We start from the raw sequence: 20,618 nt of genomic DNA on the forward strand, positions 1-20,618 counted from the left end.
AAAAGATTTGGAAAAAAGATAAACTGAAAAGAGGAAGTTCATGAGACAGCTAGAAAGAGCAAAGAAAATCTGAATAAGATTGATGGAAATAGGACTTGAGAAGAGAGTACTTCCTAACAATCAGAGGTATTTGGGGATTTATTAGATGTATTTCTTTGGGAATTGTTTTATAGTCATTGTCTCTGTAATTCTAAGATATGATTTGGGAGATACTGAGGAAGTAGAATCAATAGAATTCTACCCAAAGCAAACTAAAAGCAAGTTTGTATCAGGTAGTAGAATAATCATTATCAAATTAATCAAAGACTTGTTTATGGTGAGAATCCTAGAATTTTCATGCTAGAAGGGATCCCAAAGATCATCCATTAAAATCTAATTCCCTCTTTTTACAGAGGAAGAAGCTGAGACTCTAAGAGGAAAGTAATTTACTCAAAGTTCTTTAAGACCTTAGTAGTAGATTTAAAATCAGCACTCACTCCTGGCTTCCAAATCAGTGTTCTTCTGCTCATACTACTCTGCCTCTCTGGGCTGAGAATCAGAAAGCTTGGGTTCTAGGCCTGATTCTGGTATGAAATCCTTATGTGATATAGCTAGAACCCCTTACCATTCACGACTCCTTGATTTACTCATTTATAATAAGTTAAAATAGTCTGATCTTCCATGGAGTGTTTTGTTTAAAGGGGAAGCTCATTAACCAAAATAAAGCCTTAATGATAAAAGAAAGGTTTGGAGATGAGGAGAGGGACAAGGAAACTCTTTATAGAATGTTCAATGTCAGAGCTAAAAACACCTTAGAAATTATCCAGTCCATTCTCTTAATTTTACACATGGATAAACTGAGGCACAGGGAGAGGAAGTGGTTTATGTCATAAAGCAATTTAATGGGGAAAGCAACATTGGAAGTTGTTGTCATCATTACATTTGGCACATTAATTTTGTGCTCTCCACACAGTAGGTTCTTGGAAATTCAAAAAATTCTGCTAGAGAGAAACTCCCTCCCTCACATCCCTTCTCTGGGTGACCCTTTTGGCTAAATTATACTCTATGTATTAAGCACACTTCAGGCAGAACAGGTTTCAAAAAATCCATTTTTCTGTGGTGGTGCTAGACCTAGCGGGCAGCCACAAGTCATGAAACATTAAAAGTGGGTAAGGGAAGCATTGTTAATTTCTCTGATCTTGCAGGCTCTGGCTCCTACCTTTGGAAAAAGCAAAGCTGGTCACACTCACTAAACAGAATCCTTTCTTTTCATGAATCATTTCTCTCAAACTTAAAGGACTAAGTCCTTTGTCCATTGTTCTAGAAGAGGTACCACAGGGCTGCCAGAGAAATGGAATAAGAGATACATCCCTAGTCCACAGTGGTATTTTTCAGGTATTATGTGATAGGTGGTTAAAGAATTGTTGAGGAAGAGCTGCTGAAAAGATGTTTCCCAAAAAATTCTTTATTTAACTTGTGAGTGAGTCAGATAAGAGCAAGCCAAAATGGTCTCCTGACTGTTCCTCGAACACAACATTCCAACTTTGCCTTGCCTGTGATGCACTCCCACCTTACCTCAACTTCTTAGAAATCCCAGCTTCCTTCAAAGTGTACTTCAAGTTTTGCCTCCTACTCAAAGACTTTCCTGATTCTCACCCCCACATACATACTCAAAACTGATACCACCTTCCCCTGAAGTTACCTTGTATTTTTACCTTATATTCTGTATGCTTATATGAAATATACATGTTGTCTTTCCCATAGAGTATAAACTCTTGGAGGATAAAGGATTTTTATTTTGGTCCTTGTATCACCAGTGTCTGGTACATAGTAGGGTCTTTACCAATGTTTTTGATTATTGATTGATCGATCAATTAATTGATTATAGAGCCCCCTCCTGTGCTAGATTTGTGTCAAGTATTATGGGAGAGATAAGAAAAAGTAATTCAGTCTCTTAAATAGCTTATAACCTATCTGGAAGGACTAGGTTGAGACACATAGAATTGAATCATTTTTGTGCCAGAAGTGACCTTAACTGGAGTCTCAGGATCTTAAATAACCTCCAAGAATAACAAGTTCAACCCATCCCTAAAACACAGCAATGTCTCTGAAAAGTGGTCATCCAGCATTTCCTCAAAACTCTCCAGTAAAAAGATATTCATTGTGAGAGGGTTCTTCCATTTTGGATTTGTTTTTTAGGTTTTTGCAAGGCAAATGGGGTTAAGTGGCTTGCCCAAGGCCACACAGCTAGGTAATTATTGTCTGAGGTTGGATTTGAACTCAGGTACTCCTGACTCCAGGGCCCATGCTCTATCCACTGTGCAACCTAGTCACCCCATTTTGTGATTTTTTTATTCCTATCAATCGTTTCTTTTTTAATAGTATTTTATTTTTTTCCCAAAGACATGTAAAGACAATTTTCATCATTTTTTTAAGTTTTTTCTCCCCCTCTTCTTTCTTCCTCTTCCCCTTCCCAAGACAGGAAGCAATCTATTATAGATTATTCCTGTGAAATAATAAAAAATATATTTCCATATTAGTGAAATTGTGAATGAAGAATCAGAACAAAAAGAAAAACATACACAAAAAACTAAAAAAGTGAAAATAGCTTGCTTTAATCTACATTCTGTTTCCACAAGATAGATTTTTCAAACAGATAATGATTGTTATAATTTTCCCACTATTCCTAAATTTCCCCCTCCCCAAGTCTTCTCTTCAACTCATTAATATACTTGTCACCCTCCTCTGGATATGGATAGATTTTCCATCATGATTCTTTTGGAATTGTATTGGATTGCTATATTATTGAGAAAAGCTAAGTAGTTGATCATTGCATAGTATTACTTAGGACAATTACTTGGACAATGTCCTCCTGGTTCTGCTCACTTCACTCAGCATCAATTTGTATAAATTTTTCCAGGTTTTCCTGAAATCTTACTGTACATCATTTCTACAACTTACTCAGTCATTCCCCTAATGAGGGACATTCTCTCAATGTCCAATTCTTTGCCACCTCAAAAAGAGCTACTATAAATATTTTTTTACTTGTGGGTGCTTCTCCCTTTTATGATCTCTTTGGGATCATAATAGTGATGTTACTGGATTAAAAGGTTATAGTTTGTTACAGCTATGTCATAGTTTGATTGCCCTTTGGGTATAGTTCCAAATTGTTCTCCAGAGTGGTTGGATCAGTTTATAACTCCACCAATAGTGCATTAGGGTCCAACATTCATCATTTTCTCTTTCCTCAATGAATTTGATAAGTGTAAGATGGTTATTTTAATAACTTATTCTAGTTTGCATTTCTCTAATCAATAAGGATTTCAAACATTTTTCATATGACCATAGAAAGCTTTTATTTCTTCACCTGAAAACTGCATGTTCATATCCTTTGGTCATTTATCAATTGGGGAATGACTTATGTTCTTATAAATTTGATTCAATTCTCTCTATCTTTGAGGTCTTTATCAGAAACACTTGCTGTAAAAATTGTTTCCCAGCTTTCTGCTTTCCTTCCAGTCATGGTTGCACTGGTTTTGTCTGTGCAACAGTTATTTTAGCTTAATATAATCAGATTTGTCCATTTTGCATTTTGTAATGCTAGCTCTTGTTTGGTCATAAGTTCTTCCCTTCTCTACAAATCTGACAGATAAACTTCTCCTAGCACTCCTAATTTACTTATGGCAACACCTTTTATGTTTAAATCAGGAAAATTCCACTTTGGGGTAGCTCTAATTTTAAACTTCTTTTTCTGGCATCAAAGCCATATCTGTGTCTTCAAACTCCCATTTATTTATTCCAAATTTTGGCCTTTTAGGCAAGGAGAACAAATATAATTCTGTTTCAAGACAGATTTTCAAACAGATAATGATTGTTATCATCTTCCCACTCTTCCTAAATTTCCCCCTCCCCAAGTCTTCTCTTCAACTCATTAATATCCTTGTCACCCTCCTCTGGACACACTCTAGTTTTTCAATAGCTTTCTTAGTGTAGCATCCTGACACTAAGGGCAAACTGTGCCAGTGCCTGGAGGCACTGCTATATTAAAATATAGTGCGCAGATCATCCAAACCAACCCCTAACTTTACAGATGAAGAAACAGGGTCCTGAGGAGAAGAAAGAGCCATTAGCAAACAAAATAAAGACCATTAATATGAAGTCAAGTTAAACTGTAAGAAATTCATTAGTGTGCATACCATATATTACCCTACCCCCATCCCCAGTATACCCAGGATACTTTAAACTCCTTGAGGGGAAGGATTATGTTGTTTTCCACATCTTTAGATCCTTGGCACAGAACACAAAAAGCATGAGAATCCTCATCTATAAAATGAAAGGATTACTACCTATATAATGATTACTTCACAAGCTCATCTTGGGGCTCAAATGAGATGATGCAAGGTGCCCCAAAAGTCTTATTCCTGTGCTTTAGGTAAAGTTTAAACAAATTTTAACAATGTAAAACTGCTTTAAGACTTTTGGGATAGCCTGTATATAGGAATCATTTTGTAAACCTTAAAGTTCTCAAGAAATTATTAATATTATTATTATTATTATTACTATTATTATCACTGCATATGGTTGCTGCCTAATAATGTTTGTTAAAATGAATAACATTTTGTTTTAAAATTCTAATGTACGTATCAAAAACAGTTGCATACTATAGTTATCTGTTTTTGTGATGTCCTCCTATTTGACTGGGATAGGCATTGAACTAAATTTTACATTTCCTCCAGCCCACAGCATAGATCCCTGCACATGGTAATTTAAGACATGTGGATTCTCCGGACTTAGAAGACACATGGGTTTGAATCCCATCTCTGACACTTACTAGCCATGTGACCTTGGACATACAGGAGCACTCTGAGCCTCATTTTTTTCATCTGTAAAATGAGTTTAGACTAGCTACCCCTGAAGGTTCTTTCAGTTCTAAATCTCTGATCCTGAATGAGATCACAGGAATAAGAACTGGGTTTATGATTTCATTGAAACAGAGAATTTTCAGAGAAGGAAATTCCCTCCATAATTATAGGTTGGTGTCTTCTCTGCAACTTAGTCTCAAAAGAACTAAGGCTAAGAGAATCCAGCTATCTAGGGTCACACAACCCATATATGTCAGAGGGGGAAACTGAACCCAAGGTTTTCTGATTCCTTATAAATCTTTTTCTCTAACCACTATACAAACCTGCCTTTCATAACTGAGATTATATATATATACATATATTTATAATATATATTATATACATATATACGCATATATATGCCCTTGAATATCTGAAAGTGCTATATAAATTGCAGCTGTAATAATTAATTGTGACCACAGTTCAATCCTTAAATATAGCCACAGAATGAGCATTGGCATTAGCCTCAGACTAAACTTTAATTGTATTCATTTTTCTCATAAATATGATTGGTTTCAGGGCCAAGAGGCCAGAGAATGTTGATGACTCCATGGAATTTTTCTCTACCACTGGAGGCACAGCCCAAGACCCTCACCTTACAAAATACTTTAGTAGTTTTAATATCTTGTGACAACAAGATGGTTATTCTCTGTACATTTCCTCTAGAAATCTGGTCATTGATGGCCAATTCTTGGCTAATTATTTCACTTCTCACCCTTTCACTAAAGGAGATTGTTTTCTTTAGAGGTCTTCTATCTTGGAGGCAAAGAATAGGTTCTGGAAAAATCTTCACTATAAGACCTTTCCTGGTACTTCACTATTTCTGAAAGCACGGGGAAAAAGGAGAGGAGGCACATAGAGAAGGAAGAATTTGTTTTATTGGTCAGAAAATATCCTAGCAACAGAGGCATTGTTCTCAGCCTCTCATCTCTCTCTCCACTGTGTCATGTCTCCCTCTCTTGTTATCTTCCATTTCCTCTTTTATTTCTTTCCCCTCCCCTTTCAGCTCTCCATATTGCCTCTTTCTTCCCCCTTCTGATCTCTTTTTTTTCTTCCTTTACTTTCCTCATTCTGTTTTTCTTTCCTTTCTTTCTTTTCCTTTCTTTCTAATTTTCTTCTCTCCTACCCTTAAGGACCTTTGTCACTTAAGCTTACAATCTAGTACTTTCTTTGATTTTCATTTTATATATATATATATATATATATATATATATATATATATATATATTGCCTTTCTTCTTTCTAACTCTTTCTCTTTTTCAACTGTGATTTCTATGTGCTGGATGCTGGAAATACAAGGACAAAAAAGTCAAAAATCTCTGCTTTGTCAAGTAGTTTTAGGATGGTGGTCTCTAAACTTTTTTGATCATCTAACTACATAATCAATAAATTTTGGAGTACCCTATATGCATATAATTTATTTATAAATCACATGTATTACTGCAGTGCTAGTAATTATAAACATTATAAATCATATACAAAAACAAATTTTAAAAGGATAATTATGAAAAATATTTGGTCTTTGAGTCATTGGAGTTTATTGAGTAATGAAATGACATTGTAAGACATAACCTTAGGAAAATCACTTTATCAGCTAGGTAGAGGAAGGATTGGAAAGAATAATAATTTACATCAAGGAGACTAATTAGGATACTATTGCACTAGTCCAAGAGAGAGATGATAAGGGCCTGAATCAGGGTGGTGACTATATAAGTAGAGAGAAGAGGATAGAAATTAGATTGCAAGGACCATAAAAGTTTGTGAAAAGTGAAGAAATGGTGATATTAAGTATAGACAAACTTTCTAGAAGTTTGTGAAAAGAAGGATATGGAATGATAGCTTGAGGAAAGGTCAGATTCATGTAAAATGTTGAAATTTTACTGTGGTTATGGGTTTTTGTTGTTTTAAAATGATGGAGTGGGTATATTTGTAGAGGTAGGGGGGAAAAAGGTCATGGTTAAGGAGATATTGGGGAAGAAAAGAGGAATGATCCGGGATCAAGCTCCTAGAGGAGAAGGTAAGGAATAAGATTGGTGAGAGATTGGCATTGGTGAAAAGAATCACTTTGTCAAAAATTGAATTGAAGAATAAGAGAATAGAGTGTTTTGAATAAAGAAGATGGGGAGCTTGAGATAGATGGCTTCTATTTTCTTAGTAAAATAGAAGGTGAGGTCCTCTGCTGAAAAGAAGGGGGAAGGACATCATGTGGGAGGATTAAGAAAAGATGAGAAGCTTTGGAATAGCCATAGCAGATAATATGACAGAGTCAGTCAGGAAAGAATTGAAGCATTGCCAAACAGCAGCAAAGACCTATTTTATATTCAATAATAATTTTGTAGTTAACCCAGTGGGTGTAATTATGTGATGTCTTTCCAAGAGCATTCAGTAGTATGTAAAAAATGAATAGAGATGGTAGATGAGCATAATCCATAGTTGGTATGTGATAAGTGTCATGACTGACAATAGGAGGGAGGAGATCTGAGTGTAATTAATAATGATCTGGTTGAACTGGTCGACCATAAAGTCAAAACTGTAAGGGAAGGGAGGTCAAAGTAGGAGTGATAAATTGTATGATTGGGGAAGAATGTAGTGCCAGGAGACCACAATGAAGACAATATATTAGTTGGTGAGGAAAAGAAAGAAAGAATTAAAAAGACAGAGACAGAAAGGGGGAGAGAGAGAAACAGAAACAGAGAGAGTGAAACAGAGACAGAGAGACAGAGACAGAGAGACAGAGGTGAAAGGAGAGGATGTTATGATCCATACAGGAGAATTTCAGAATATGGGATCATGAAGACAGTGGAACTATGGATGAAGTACAGTGAAAATGTCACATATGTAAGATAAGGAGGCCAGTATCTTCAGTATAGAAATCACCAAATAGGAAATCAGAGTGCAAATGGAGAGAAAGGCTGGACTGGGTATTGCTCTTCCTCAAAAGGAAGGAAATTGTCCTGGGGCTGGTAGATTAGAGCAAGAAATATATTTCATTCCCTAAAATTCTCCCATCCCTTCAGAGTAAATTTTGCTTTCTCCAAATTGTTCTTTTATAATGTAAATTCTTTCAGGTAGTTATTTATTCAAGCATATTGGCTGCTTTCTCCTAAGGCTTTAAGAGTCTCAGTTTAGTTAAAGGCTAGTGCTTGAGGGAAATGATCTCTGATTAAAGCTCTCTGATGAGAGAGCCATTATTTAAAAAAAATAAAAGCAGATCTCTTTTAAGTCCCAAACTGGAAATTAGATTAAAGGATAGATTTCCATATTTCATTTTGATGAAATAGCAAAAGCAATACCAATAGACTGAACAGGACTGACTATATTCAATATGTCAGACCTAAAGGCTGTGGGCCAAATAAGCAAAGAAGTCATGTTACCTTCCCTCAAGAAGCTTGGGGAAACAACTCAGTAATGAAACAATCAGTGTTATAATGAATTTTTAAATAACATTAAATAGTCTACAAACTTTTATGTTATATAAATAGTAGCTATTATTATGAATAAAATTAATTATAATAATTAATGAAAATTAATCCAAAGTTCTTTGAAAATATTAAAGTTATATAATAATGTTAACTTATTATTAATGATAATAACTGACTAAATGGCACATACCTGTAATCCCAACTATCATAGAAGCTGAGGTTGGGAAATTTGGAGATCAGAAGTTCTGAGCTGTAGTGGGTCAGTCTGATTTAAGTTAAGCATCAATGTGATGAGCTCCCAGGTTCTGGGGAGCCATCTATTTGACAAAAAAAAAGAAGTCCAGCTCTGTGCTGATCAGTAGTCAGATTTTGCTGAAACTAGCACCAACTTCCAACATGAGCAAGATAGGGAGACCCAATTTTTAAATAGAAAGATGAGAGAATGAATGAATGGATAGGTGAATGAATTGGTGTGGTCCACATCAATGAGCTCAGAAGAGATATAACCATTCAATAAATAGTCCCTGCAAGCAAATTCCTGTGCATAGTCTGTAGGTGATAGGAAGAAGAAGAAACAGACCCTTTTCTTGAGATTTCAGTTTACAGTAGGTGGTATGGGAGTGGTAAGATAGGTGCACAAATACCTACAATACAAGGCACTTAGAAGACACATGCTGGTGCTCTGCTAGCCTATACAAGGAAGAGGTTGCATCTAGATGATTGAATTAGAAAACACTTCCTAGAAGGGTGGTATTTAAATTGGATTTTGAAGAATAAATAGAATTTAAAGAAGAGAGAGGAGAAAGGAAGTGATGATAGTACATTTCAAGTCAAGGAGTCATAGGATCACAGATTTAAAACTCAAAGGGATATTAGAGGTTTTAGAATCCAATCTCTCCTTTTAAAATTGAAGAAATTTAGATCTGTATTGGATGTGGATAGCATTTTTCATAATGAGTTCTTTGGGATAATCTTGGATACCACATTGCTGAAAAGAGCTAAGTCATTCACAGTTGATTATATTATACACAATTGATATTTCTATGTTCAGTGTTCTGGTTCTCTGTATCAGTTCATGTCTTTTTAAGTTTTCTGAAATCATCTTGCTTGTCATTTCTTATAGACTTAATAATGCTATTGCTAGGTTGAAGGATATGTAGTTTTATATCCCTTTGAATCTAGTTCCAAATTGTTCTCCATAATGGTTAGACTAGTTCACAACTCCATCAACAGTGTATTTTCTACATTCCCTTCTGGATTTATCATTTTTTTTCCTATTGTTTTAGTCAATCTGATGAGTATGAGGTTGTACCTCAGAATTGTTTTCATTTGCATTTCTCTAATTAACAGTGATTTACAGCATATATAACTATTTGACTATAGATAGCTTTGACTGCTTCTCTAAAAATTGCCTGTTCATATTCTTTGAGCATTTTCCAATTGGAGAATGACTCACATTCTTAAGAATCTGACTAAGTTCACTATATATTTAAGAGATGAGGCCTTTATTAAGAGAAACTTGCTGTAAATTTTTTTCCAGTTCCTAATTTTGGCTGCATTGGTTTATTTAAAAAAAAAACTTTTTAATTTTGAGTTACCAAAATTAACCATTTTACTTTCTGGAATTCTTTCTATATCTAGTTTTGGTCATTAAACCCTTCCCTTATCCAAAGGTCTATCAGGAAAATTTTTCAATGCTCCCATAATTAGTCTATGATATCATCTTTTATTACTAAATCATTTGCCCATTTTAATCTTATCTTAGTAGATAATGTGAGATATTGGTCTGTTCCTAGTTTCTGCCAAATTGCTTTTCAGTTTTCCTAGCAATTTTTGTTAAATGGAGAATTCTTAGCCCAAAAATCTTAGTTTGGGGGGTTTATAAAACACTAAATTGCTATGGTCATTTCCTATTGTGTATCATGTACCTAATCTATTCCACTATAAGGCCATATTCCTTCACAAGTTTGTCATTGATTCCCTTGATATTCTTGACCTTTTATTCTGACAAATGAATTGTCTTATTATTTTTTTCTAACTGTATAAAATAATTCTTTGGTATTTTGATTAGTATAGCATTAAATAGATCAATTTCAATAAAATTTTCATTTTTCTTACATTGACTCAGCCTGCCCATGAGCAATTAATATTTCTCTAATTGTTGAAATATGTCTTTATTCTTGAAAGAAGTATTTTGTAATTGCTTCTACATAGTCCCTATATTTGTCTTGGAAGGTGGACTCAAGTATTTCATATTGTCTGAAGTTTTTTAAATGTAATTTCTCTTCCTATCTTTTGCTGCTGGGTTTGTTGGTAGAATTGTATACATTTAAAGGAAGATAGATTCAAAATCTAGAAAAATCAATTGAACCTCAAGAATGGAGGGATTTGAATAATAGGCTAAGGAATTTAGACCTGATTCTTTAGATTCTAGAAAATAGGGTTTGGGTGATATAATAAAAGTGGCGAATCTTTAAGAATATGTTGTTAGGGCTTATATAATTATATCAAAGTGATGAATGCCAGTGATATTTCAGGGAAAGGATCAACAGGTATCATGGACAATACAATGGGACTAGTCTCTGGGGGAGAGGAAGTGCAGGAGGGAGAAGGCATTGACAGAAACAAGGAAATTAGTTGGAAGTTAATTGTAGACAAGTGATGGCTTTGGTTTTAGGCAAGTTGATTCTTAATTTAAGATGCCAGTTGGAGATCCAGATGAAGACACCTATCAGTATTTAGAAGTGAAAGCCTAGATATTGGGCTTAAGATATAGATCTAAGAGTCATTTAGAGTTGTGTAGAGAAGGAATAGAAAAAGCCTTTATGAGAGAGAGAAGAAATAAATGGAACTGGCAAAGGACCTAGAATAAGTGGATCAGGAAGTAGGAATCGTCACAAGAACCAAAAAGGTGATCATGGTTAAAGGCTGCAAAGCAATGGAATATAATGAATATTAAGCAGAGACTTTGGATTTGGAGATGAGCAGATCATTAGGCATCTTTGAGGCAGCAATTCCATTGGTGTGGCAGGTTGCAGTCTAAATTACAAGTGGATGAAAAGTAAGTGGATGGTGAGGCAATGGAGGCAAATAGTGTAGTCAATTTTTCTAAAAATTGGTGGTAGAGAGAGCAGCCCAAGATGGCCGACTTCGAGGATCAAGTGTCAGATGAGGAGAAGGTACGGATAGCTGCCAAGTTCATAACTCATGCTCCCCCTGGAAAATTTAATAAGTGTTTAATGATGTCCGGTTACTACTTAACAATGACAATCTTCTCAGGGAAGGGGCAGCTCATGCATTCGCCCAGTATAATATGGATCAGTTCACTCCAGTGAAAATAGAAGGATATGATGATCAGGTCTTAATTACAGAACATGGCGACCTCAGTAGTGGCAGGTTTTTAGATCCAAGAAATACAGTTTCCTTTAAGTTTGATCACTTATGGAAAGAAGCAAGTGACCCCCAACCTGAAGACATAGATGGAGCTCTGAAGTCATGGAGAGAATCCTGTGACAGTGCATTAAGGGCCTATGTGAAAGATCATTATTCCAATGGCTTCTGTACTGTTTATGCTAAAATTATAGATGGGCAGAAGACTATTATTGCCTATATTGAGAGCCACCAATTTCAGCCTAAAAACTTCTGGAATGGTTGGAGATCAGAGTGGAAGTTTACCATCACCCCACCTACAACTCAGGTGGTTGGAGTGCTAAAGATTCAGGTCCATTACTATGAAGATGGTAATGTTCAGTTGGTTAGTCACAAAGATGTACAGGATTCAGTAACTGTTACTGATGATGTACAAACTGCCAAGGAATTTATTAAAATCATAGAACATGCTGAAAATGAATATCAGACTGAGATTAGTGAGAATTTTCAGACAATGTCGGACACCACATTCAAAGCCTTGTGCAGGCTTCCAGTCACCTGAACCAAAATCGACTGGAACAAGATACTCAGCTATAAGATTGGCAAAGAAATGCAAAATGCTTAAGTCTGGATGTGAAATTCTCTGATTGTAACATGCAAAAAAAAAGAAGAAAGGGAAAAAAAGATTCAAAGTTTGGTCTTATAAATAGGTGGTTTATAAACAAGTGCAATCTTTTGCTAGGGCTTTCAAAGTTAACAGGTTTTCTAGCCTCTTGGAATACTATTGAACCAATAGCATTTGTCTTGATGTTTTTTTGTGTGGTCCTTACCATGTAACTTCCTATTGTGACTGTATCTACTTGTAGGATTTTTTTTTATTCAATTATTTTTAACATTGAAAAAAGAGAAAGAGAAAGAAATATGTCTTGGAATTTATGTACTGTTTAGAAAATTTCCTAGCCACGAAAGCCCTCTCACAAACAGGCAGGTAATGTTTACAGTACTCTCCCACCCTTATCCTTAATAGCCCTCTGCTCTGGTACACCAGTGGTTTTAACTGATCAACCAATAGCTAAGGATGCTATGCTGCAAGATAAATCTACAGACATCCTTCCTCTTCTGACTACTGATTGCCACTTCATGGCATCCTGGTAGCTGTAGATTTTTAAATATTTGGAATAGGGTTTTTAAGGTCCCTTTGGTAGAAAAAAGGGGTTTTTTTGGAATTCCATAATGACCAGCTTCTCTAGGGAAAATTTGGGGGGTTTGTGTTGTTGTTTATTTTTTAATCCAAAGACTTGAACCACATTCCCTCCAAGTGAACTTGTTTGCTTTCTTCCTTTTTTTCAAAAATTCCCTTCCCTCCAATAACTTGGTTGTTATAGGCATCTGCATTTTTAGGATATAGTTACCCCATTTATATATTTTTTATATTCAAGAACTGCTGACACAGTCTTGATGTAAGAATAAACATTAAAACTTGAAAAATGCAGATGCCTAATGAATAATAGGCATATTGTGCTTTAAAGCTTTGTGGTAGGTTTACTAGACTTTGTACTGTAAATGTATGAATCAGACAACTACATGAATCACAAATAAAAACAAAAAAAGATTTGCACCAAAGTGAGAAAATTAACTTATAAGCAGTGTCTTTCTATTGTTACCTATTTCTTAATGTATTTAAAGGGAACACTGGCAATTCACTCTAAATGGTTTGTAAAACTTGTTTGACATTCTTCTTCATTCCTGCCTTCCAAGAACTTAAGTTAGACTGTGATGCAGCAGCCCTTCCAGGAGGGTGAGTGAAGGTATGTGTTCCATAGATCTCAAAACACAGGGACACCATGGATTTGCTGTAGCTAGTATCTGAACTATGTATGGTGAATTCATTCTACATTGTTTACATTTAGGTGACCAGGCCTTAACATGAGATCATTTTTTTAAACCAAGTGCTGTTTCCCTATCTCCAAATACTCATTGAAGAGGAGACTGTGCTTAAAATGGCATTGTTTTTGTTCAGTAACATGATTAATAAGCAAGAGTGTTTCCAAAGTGTCCCATTACTTATGTAAACCTTTTTTCCAAAATAAAGTATATTTGTATTATTTGCCATTCATAATATCCATCCATACTACAAAATCTTCTGTACCTACTAGCAGAAAGAAATACAATGGTTTTGTTCTAAAAAAAATTTGGTGGTAGAGAGAGAGAGAGAGAGAGAGAAGAATTTAAGGGGGCAAAAGGAGCTCAGCTTTCTCAGTTAAGTGGAAGATGAGGTCATTTCCCCAAGTAAGGAGGCCAGGGTTGGATTGGGTGCTTCAGCAGAGTGGAAAGGGTTGGAGCAGCTGCTCAGAGAAATCCGATAGGGGAAATAAGAGAGGGACTGGGGTACTCAAGGGATGTCATGGATAAGAATTTCCTAACTTTGTTCACCCTGGAAGCAGGGACTAAGTGATTGGGTGGGATTTGGGCAGAGCATTAGAATTGATTTCTATCCTTCCCTATCTTCTAATTGCTTCATAATTAGTAATGCTGTCTCCCAATGGAGACAGTAAATTCCCTCAGGAAAGGGACTGTATTTTCATTTGCCTTCCATACAGTATCATGAGTGTAGAGATAGACACACACCAGACATTCAATAAGTACTCATTAAATTGAATTTTGAAATGATAGATTTCATAGCCCTTTAGCCCCTGATTTCTCCTTGCTGATTCAAAAGACCGATCTGTTGTGGAAGCCCCAGCTGAATTGTTGTATAATAAATGCCTATCTGTATGACTTACTTTACATTAAATGTGCTTTGGGGATTAATTAATTTTTCAAACACTTTTTAAAAATTGAGCTGAGGCAGAGAATGAACCAGGATTTGTCATTATCAAGGGTGAGTGAGATGGCATTCACCTCTATATCAATTAGTGGCTCCCAATTATAGCTGGAGGGTAAAGGGAGAGCCCTTGAGGATTTTATTTCTTGGCCACTGGCCCTTCAAAGTTAAATTGGACTAAGGGATAAGGAGCAGCTGGTGCAGGGGATGCCAGTACTGTATTGACAGTGACTTCCCTGAGGCAAATCCTATCTCTTTTTTAACAATGTTGATTGTCTTTTTCAACTGACTTCTTATATCAGCATACACGGAGTGTAAAATGACAGGCAGTTCAAGTTCAGGAGGTTTGGGATGAATGTCTCCTATGAGGGCAGAACTCATCCTCTTATTTTTCCCTCCAAAGTAGACAGCCTTTTCCAGGCAAAAATACCTCCCCTCCTCCATACATGCACATACACCCTCTACTCCCACCCACACTCTCACACCCTACTCCAAATAACAACTAGTGCAATACAGAATATTCTTCCCTTAAAAAAAAAAAATGTGGCATTCAATGTGACCTTAGAGTGGCCTTTTAATGGATTCTCCTGTTTCAAGAATCTGGGGATAGGGAAGAGGCTGGGGACATAAATAAATCTGGTATTTTTTTTGTTTGTTTCCTCTAAGGCTTGTTTATCCTGGAAAAATGGGACTGGGTTTAACTGAGCTAGTAACATTTCTCCCATGAGGATATTTACTAAATTCATTAGATATAAATTGTTTGAGTCAGAAGGGACCAAAGTGAATCATAGAATTCAACTAATCCTCATTTAATAAATGAGGACAATGAGGCCCCAAGGTACAAGCCCTGCCCTATAACCTGTCTCTCCTCTTGTTTTTTTTTTTTCCTTTTTCCTGCAGGGTACAAGTAGAGTTCTATGTCAATGAGAATACCTTCAAAGAGAGACTCAAGCTGTTCTTCATCAAAAACCAAAGATCCAGTAAGTGATGGGGCCAGTGGCATGGATAGGGATTGTGGGGGCCAGTCAGATTATATGAAAACACAACCTGAATGAGGAGAAAGGGGAGGGAGAAAGGAAAGAAAATGATAATGATCATACACACACACACACACACACACACACACATTCATCTAACTTTCTAGATAAGAAAGGAACAAAAAAGGGGACAGGTACAAAAAAGGGAAAAGGTGGGAGGAGAATGAGAGGAAATGGAAAGGTCAATGGGGGGGAAGAAAGAGAAGAGAGGATGGAAAAGAAATAGATCTACACTCAATTCCACAAATATTAATTGCCTTCTGTGCAAGGTGCTGTACTACCTGATAGGTACCCAAAAACAAAAATGTAAAATAGATCCTGCCCTCAGAGAGCTTATATTTTACCGTGGAATACAATATGGAAACATCAGTAATTGAATTTAGTAAGTGAATAGAGAGTTAACAACTAGGGAGATCAAGAAAGTCTTCTTGAAAGAGGTGATACCAATGAGTTAAGCCTTAAAGCAGGGGTAGGGAACCTTTTTTTCTGCCAAAGACTATGTGGATATTTACAACATATTTGCAGGTCATACAAAATTATCAAATAGGCCTCCTATAATTGATCAAACATTTAATTAATCAATTCACCCCTAATTTAATTAATTCCAGCCTGCAGTTGCAATGGCAGCCCTATACCATATGATTTTTCTGGCCTTACAGTCAGTTGGCTGGATATTCTCTGCCCCTGCCTTAAAGGAAGCTTATGATTCTAAGAACTGGAGAAGAGGAGTGAATGCATTTCAAACAGATATCAAAACACAGAGGTGAGAAGCACAATGCTATGTAAACTGACATCTAAAGAGGTTGTCAAACAAGATGGTTGGACTAGATGACCTCTAATCCCCTTCCAATTCTAAATCTATATGATATTTGTGAGGAAGAAAGGGACATAGTCTTCAAGACCAATATTCCCCTTCCATTTTATAGATAAGAAAATGAAGCGCGGAAAACCAAAGTGATTCAAATTCTAGCTCCAAATCTATCGTTTCCATTAAGCCACCCTGTTCTAGACTTTTTTCTTTTTTTTTAAAGCTTAGTTCAGACTTGAAAGTTCAAACAGTTTCTAATTATTAGATTCTTAAAACCAATGACACTGTCATTCCCTCAAGTTAGATAAGATAGGAGTAAGTTAGATAGATCAGTGGTTTTGGAAATCAGGAAGAGATAAGTTGAAATTCTGCCTCAGACACTTACTGTTATGTAACCCTGTACAGGTCACTTAACCTCTCTATGCCTTAGTTTCCCCATCTATAAAATAGGGATAATTGCACTGACCTACCTCACAAGGTTGTTGTGAGCATCCAATAAGTAAACATATGTAAAGTGCTTTGCAAAACTTATTATAAAAATGACTTATTATAACTCTCACATACATACACACACATACACACTCTCCCTGACTAACTACTTTCTGACCTGTGGCCCATATTGGTGTCGTGTGCATTGCCATGGCAACCACAGGCAGAACTTGAAATTCAATAAAACTATGAACTTTTTAGGGATGAATTAATTAAATGACCACATATAAGAGGCTAATTTTTTAAGTTGATAATTTTGTGTGGCCCACAAATATGTTATAATATCCAAATGGTCCTTGGCAGAAAAAGGTTACCCGCTCCTTCTCTAGGACATAAAATACAAAATCATCAACCTTAAAGCCTCCACAAGTCAGCGCCCATTTATCTTTTCAGTAACATTTCATACGAATCCCTCTATGTACTCTCCATCACTGTCTCCCATCACCTTTCACCTTTGTCCCTCTGCACAAGTGGTTTCCTATGTCCAGAATGCAGGCCCTCCTTTCCTTCCACCTCAGAGAATCCCTGGCTTCACCTAAAAAGTACAGCTGGGATGACTCCTCCTACATAAGACTTTTCTTAATCCTCCCTAGGTATTAGCCTTCTCTCCTTGAAGTTATTTGGTCTGACTTCGTATTTTTTTTTCTTTTTGTTCATGTGGTATCCCCTCAAGAGTTTGCAAGCTCTGGGAAGGCTGGAATTATTTCATTTTTGTCTTTGGAACCCCAAGCACTACCGAGTATTTAAACTTGTTGTGGGAAATTGATAAATGTTTTTTGAATTGAACTGAGTCACAACTCCTTTTAACTTGAAGGCAACAGCTCCTTAAACTAGGTTGACCACAGTCTGAGCCCTAAGGGCTGCCACCAACTGAGCTCTAACCATACATTCACTAAGCCCTGCCTGACTCCAACCATCTGCCTCACAAAACCTATTTATTGGTGGCAGGGGACACAAGTTGATTTAATGTGAATGGCTAATTGTAGCCCTTTCCTCCTGGCAGGGAAACAGCTCTGGGCCCCATCCTGGTAGTGCTGGACAGGAGCCACCATCACTGACCACTGTTTGCATTGACTTTCTTTCATCATTCCACTCCAGGACTTTTTGAATGATGCCCCTTAAAATACAAGCATACACACTCTCAAATTAGATAGACTTTCCCCTATATGAGGAAGGTTTTCAATGTGTCAAGGAAAATCAAAATCTGCTGTACAAGGATGCATCCAACTATATATACTGTTAATGGAAAAATATCTAAACATCCAAACAATGAAATAAATTTGGAAGAGATGGAGCTTAAGGCTTATCTAGGCAGTTTATGTCATTTTACATGGAACAAAAGTAAAGTCCAGAAAGAGTAAGAGATTTGCCTAAGGTCACATAGCCAAGCAGTGGAAGAGTCAGAACCACAATCCAATTCTCCTGATTATTTGCAGAATGACAATTACTTAGACAAAAGATCATTAAATGTAAGTTTTTTCCAAAGTCTTATTGTAGGATTTGTAGTTCTATGCTTTATAATGCACAAAAGGTATCTCCTGCCTTGGCTACTATCCCTGCCTTATCATACAGTGGGAAACAAAACTATATTGTGAATATGACTGATCAGTCCTTAATGTTTGTTCCAAGTCTAAAGATTTTCAATACTCTGTGATCCATACAAGTAATTAATAGTACATAAAACAATGTACTATTAATTACAACAAATTAATATACATGGACTATGTCTTTAAATGAGTGTTCCATAGTCTTAATTAACCTTTATATCAACAAACTCTGCCTCTTAGTAAGGGTTATGAAATATTTATAAAGCACAATGTAGACACTTTGCAAACATGACTTGGCTTTGTTGTTGCTGATGAAATCTCTCAATATCCAACCAACCAATTCAAAAGGCTTTTATAAATGATAGATGAAACAGTCCCGCCCTCTGCTGGTTGCTGTGGGCCAAGTCAAAATATTTATCTAGTCAGAAATCTATTTTCAAGAAAGAGAAAGGGCGGGGGAGGAAGGAAGGAAGGAAGGAAGGAAGGAAGGAAGGAAGGAAGGAAGGAAGGAAGGAAGGAAGGAAGGAAGGAAGGAGGGAGGGAGGGAGGGAGGGAGGGAGGGAGGGGAAGAGGGAAGGATGGCGAGGGGAAAAATGAATTCTTATAAGAATCTTTATAAGAGGGGCTGGCTAGGTGACCAGTGGATAGGGCACCGGCTCTGGAGTCAAGAGTACCTAAATTCAAATCCAGCCTCAGACACTTAATAATTACCTAACTGTGTGACCTTGGGAAAGCCACTTAACCCAATTGCCTTGCAAAAAACCTAAAAAAAAAAAGAATCTTTGCAAGAAATCAAGCAAAACAAATTCCTTCAGTGGCCATGTCCAAAAAGATATACCTTATATCCTAAATCCATCAACCCTATCCAAAAGTGGGTCAGTGCAATCCTAACATCTGCCTTTTAAGCAATTAGGTTTAGAATCCTAAACATTTGACCAAAGAGTTGTAGCATTTAGAATTTGAAGACCTATAGAGATCCTCTTGTACAATACTCTCATTATATAGATTAAGAAATAAGAGGCATACTGTCCCAGGACTAGGGCAGTAATAATGGGCTGCCTCTGGGTCCCACATTTTAAGGAAGAGGACTGATAAATTGAATAGTATACAGAGAAGAACAGTGAGGATAGAGGACCTTAAGCTTTTGCCACACATGAGAGTTGATAAAAGTTGGAGTATTTTGCTGAAAGAGGTTATTTACAGGGACACAGTAGCTGTCTGCAGATATTCTCAGGGTTCCTATTCTAATGTAGAAGGAGGATCAGATCTGTTTAAATTTATCTCAGAGGAATAATTAGGAGCAATGTATGGAAGTTGCCAAGCAGCAACTATGTACTTGGCATAAGGAAAAGCTTCCTAACAGTTAGAATTATCAAAAAGTGGAAAACACTGCCTGGGACATATCAGATTCCCCTCAGTGTACATTTGTAAACAAAAGTTAAAAGACCACCAAGCACTTATTAATAAAGAAAGCCCTCAAACAAGGTGCCTCAGTGGGTAGCACATTGAACCTGGAGTTAGGAAAATCCAGCCTTAGACATATACTAGCTCTGTGGCTCTGATCAAGCCACTTGACTACTATTTGCTTCAGTTTCTTCATCTATAAAATAGAAGGATTCATTCCCAAAGTGAAATAATATTGTTATAGCATAATAGCTCTTAGAGGGAATTCTAACTCATATAAGGATTATTCTAGATGATTTGCAAGATCCCTTCCAAATCTGAGATCATATCATCATAGATTTAGATTTGGAAGAGACATAGAGGTCATCTAGTCTAATGCCCTGATTTTACTGATGAGGAACCTGAGGCCAACAGAAATGAATGATCTTATCCAAAATCACACAGGTACTATCTGTGATTCTGTGGGTTGAGATGTAGAGAGGGGAAGTATCTTGGCTATCAATCAATCAACAAGCATTTATTAAATGTTTATTATGTGCTTAGCACTATTATAGTCATTGGCCTTCTCTACTCTAGAGATATTAATCCCTGAATAACACATAATGCCCGAGTCAAGTAAGACTTAATATCTGAAATTATATGATGCAGGATCCACCACTATTAGTGGTTTCTTTTCTGAGTCAAAAAAAATAAGAGAAATATTATGGAAATGGGATCTGTCTCCAACTTTTGCTTTGAAAGATTCATATAAAGTCCCTAACAGAGTCTTTATGAAATGAAATGAGTTTCCTCCTTGGGGAATGAGCTCCCTGTCCCCAGAAGTGTTCAAGAAGAAGCT

General features: G+C 36.4%; 1 protein-coding gene and 1 pseudogene across 5 annotated transcripts in view; both read left to right on the plus strand.

Annotated features, from left to right (window-relative positions):
- Positions 1–20,618, plus strand: part of KCNT1 (potassium sodium-activated channel subfamily T member 1) — a 132,405-nt gene that overhangs the window by 30,092 nt on the left and 81,695 nt on the right. For all 5 annotated transcript variants that reach the window (XM_074210671.1, XM_074210670.1, XM_074210672.1 and 2 more), the window contains one exon: positions 15,396–15,475. In XM_074210671.1, the coding sequence (XP_074066772.1) occupies positions 15,396–15,475 (80 nt within the window). The remainder of the gene's footprint in view (positions 1–15,395; positions 15,476–20,618) is intronic.
- Positions 11,440–12,333, plus strand: LOC141516518 (F-actin-capping protein subunit alpha-1-like; annotated as a pseudogene).

This window comes from Macrotis lagotis, chromosome 1 (genome assembly GCF_037893015.1).
Source record: "Macrotis lagotis isolate mMagLag1 chromosome 1, bilby.v1.9.chrom.fasta, whole genome shotgun sequence".
Taxonomy (NCBI): domain Eukaryota; kingdom Metazoa; phylum Chordata; class Mammalia; order Peramelemorphia; family Peramelidae; genus Macrotis; species Macrotis lagotis.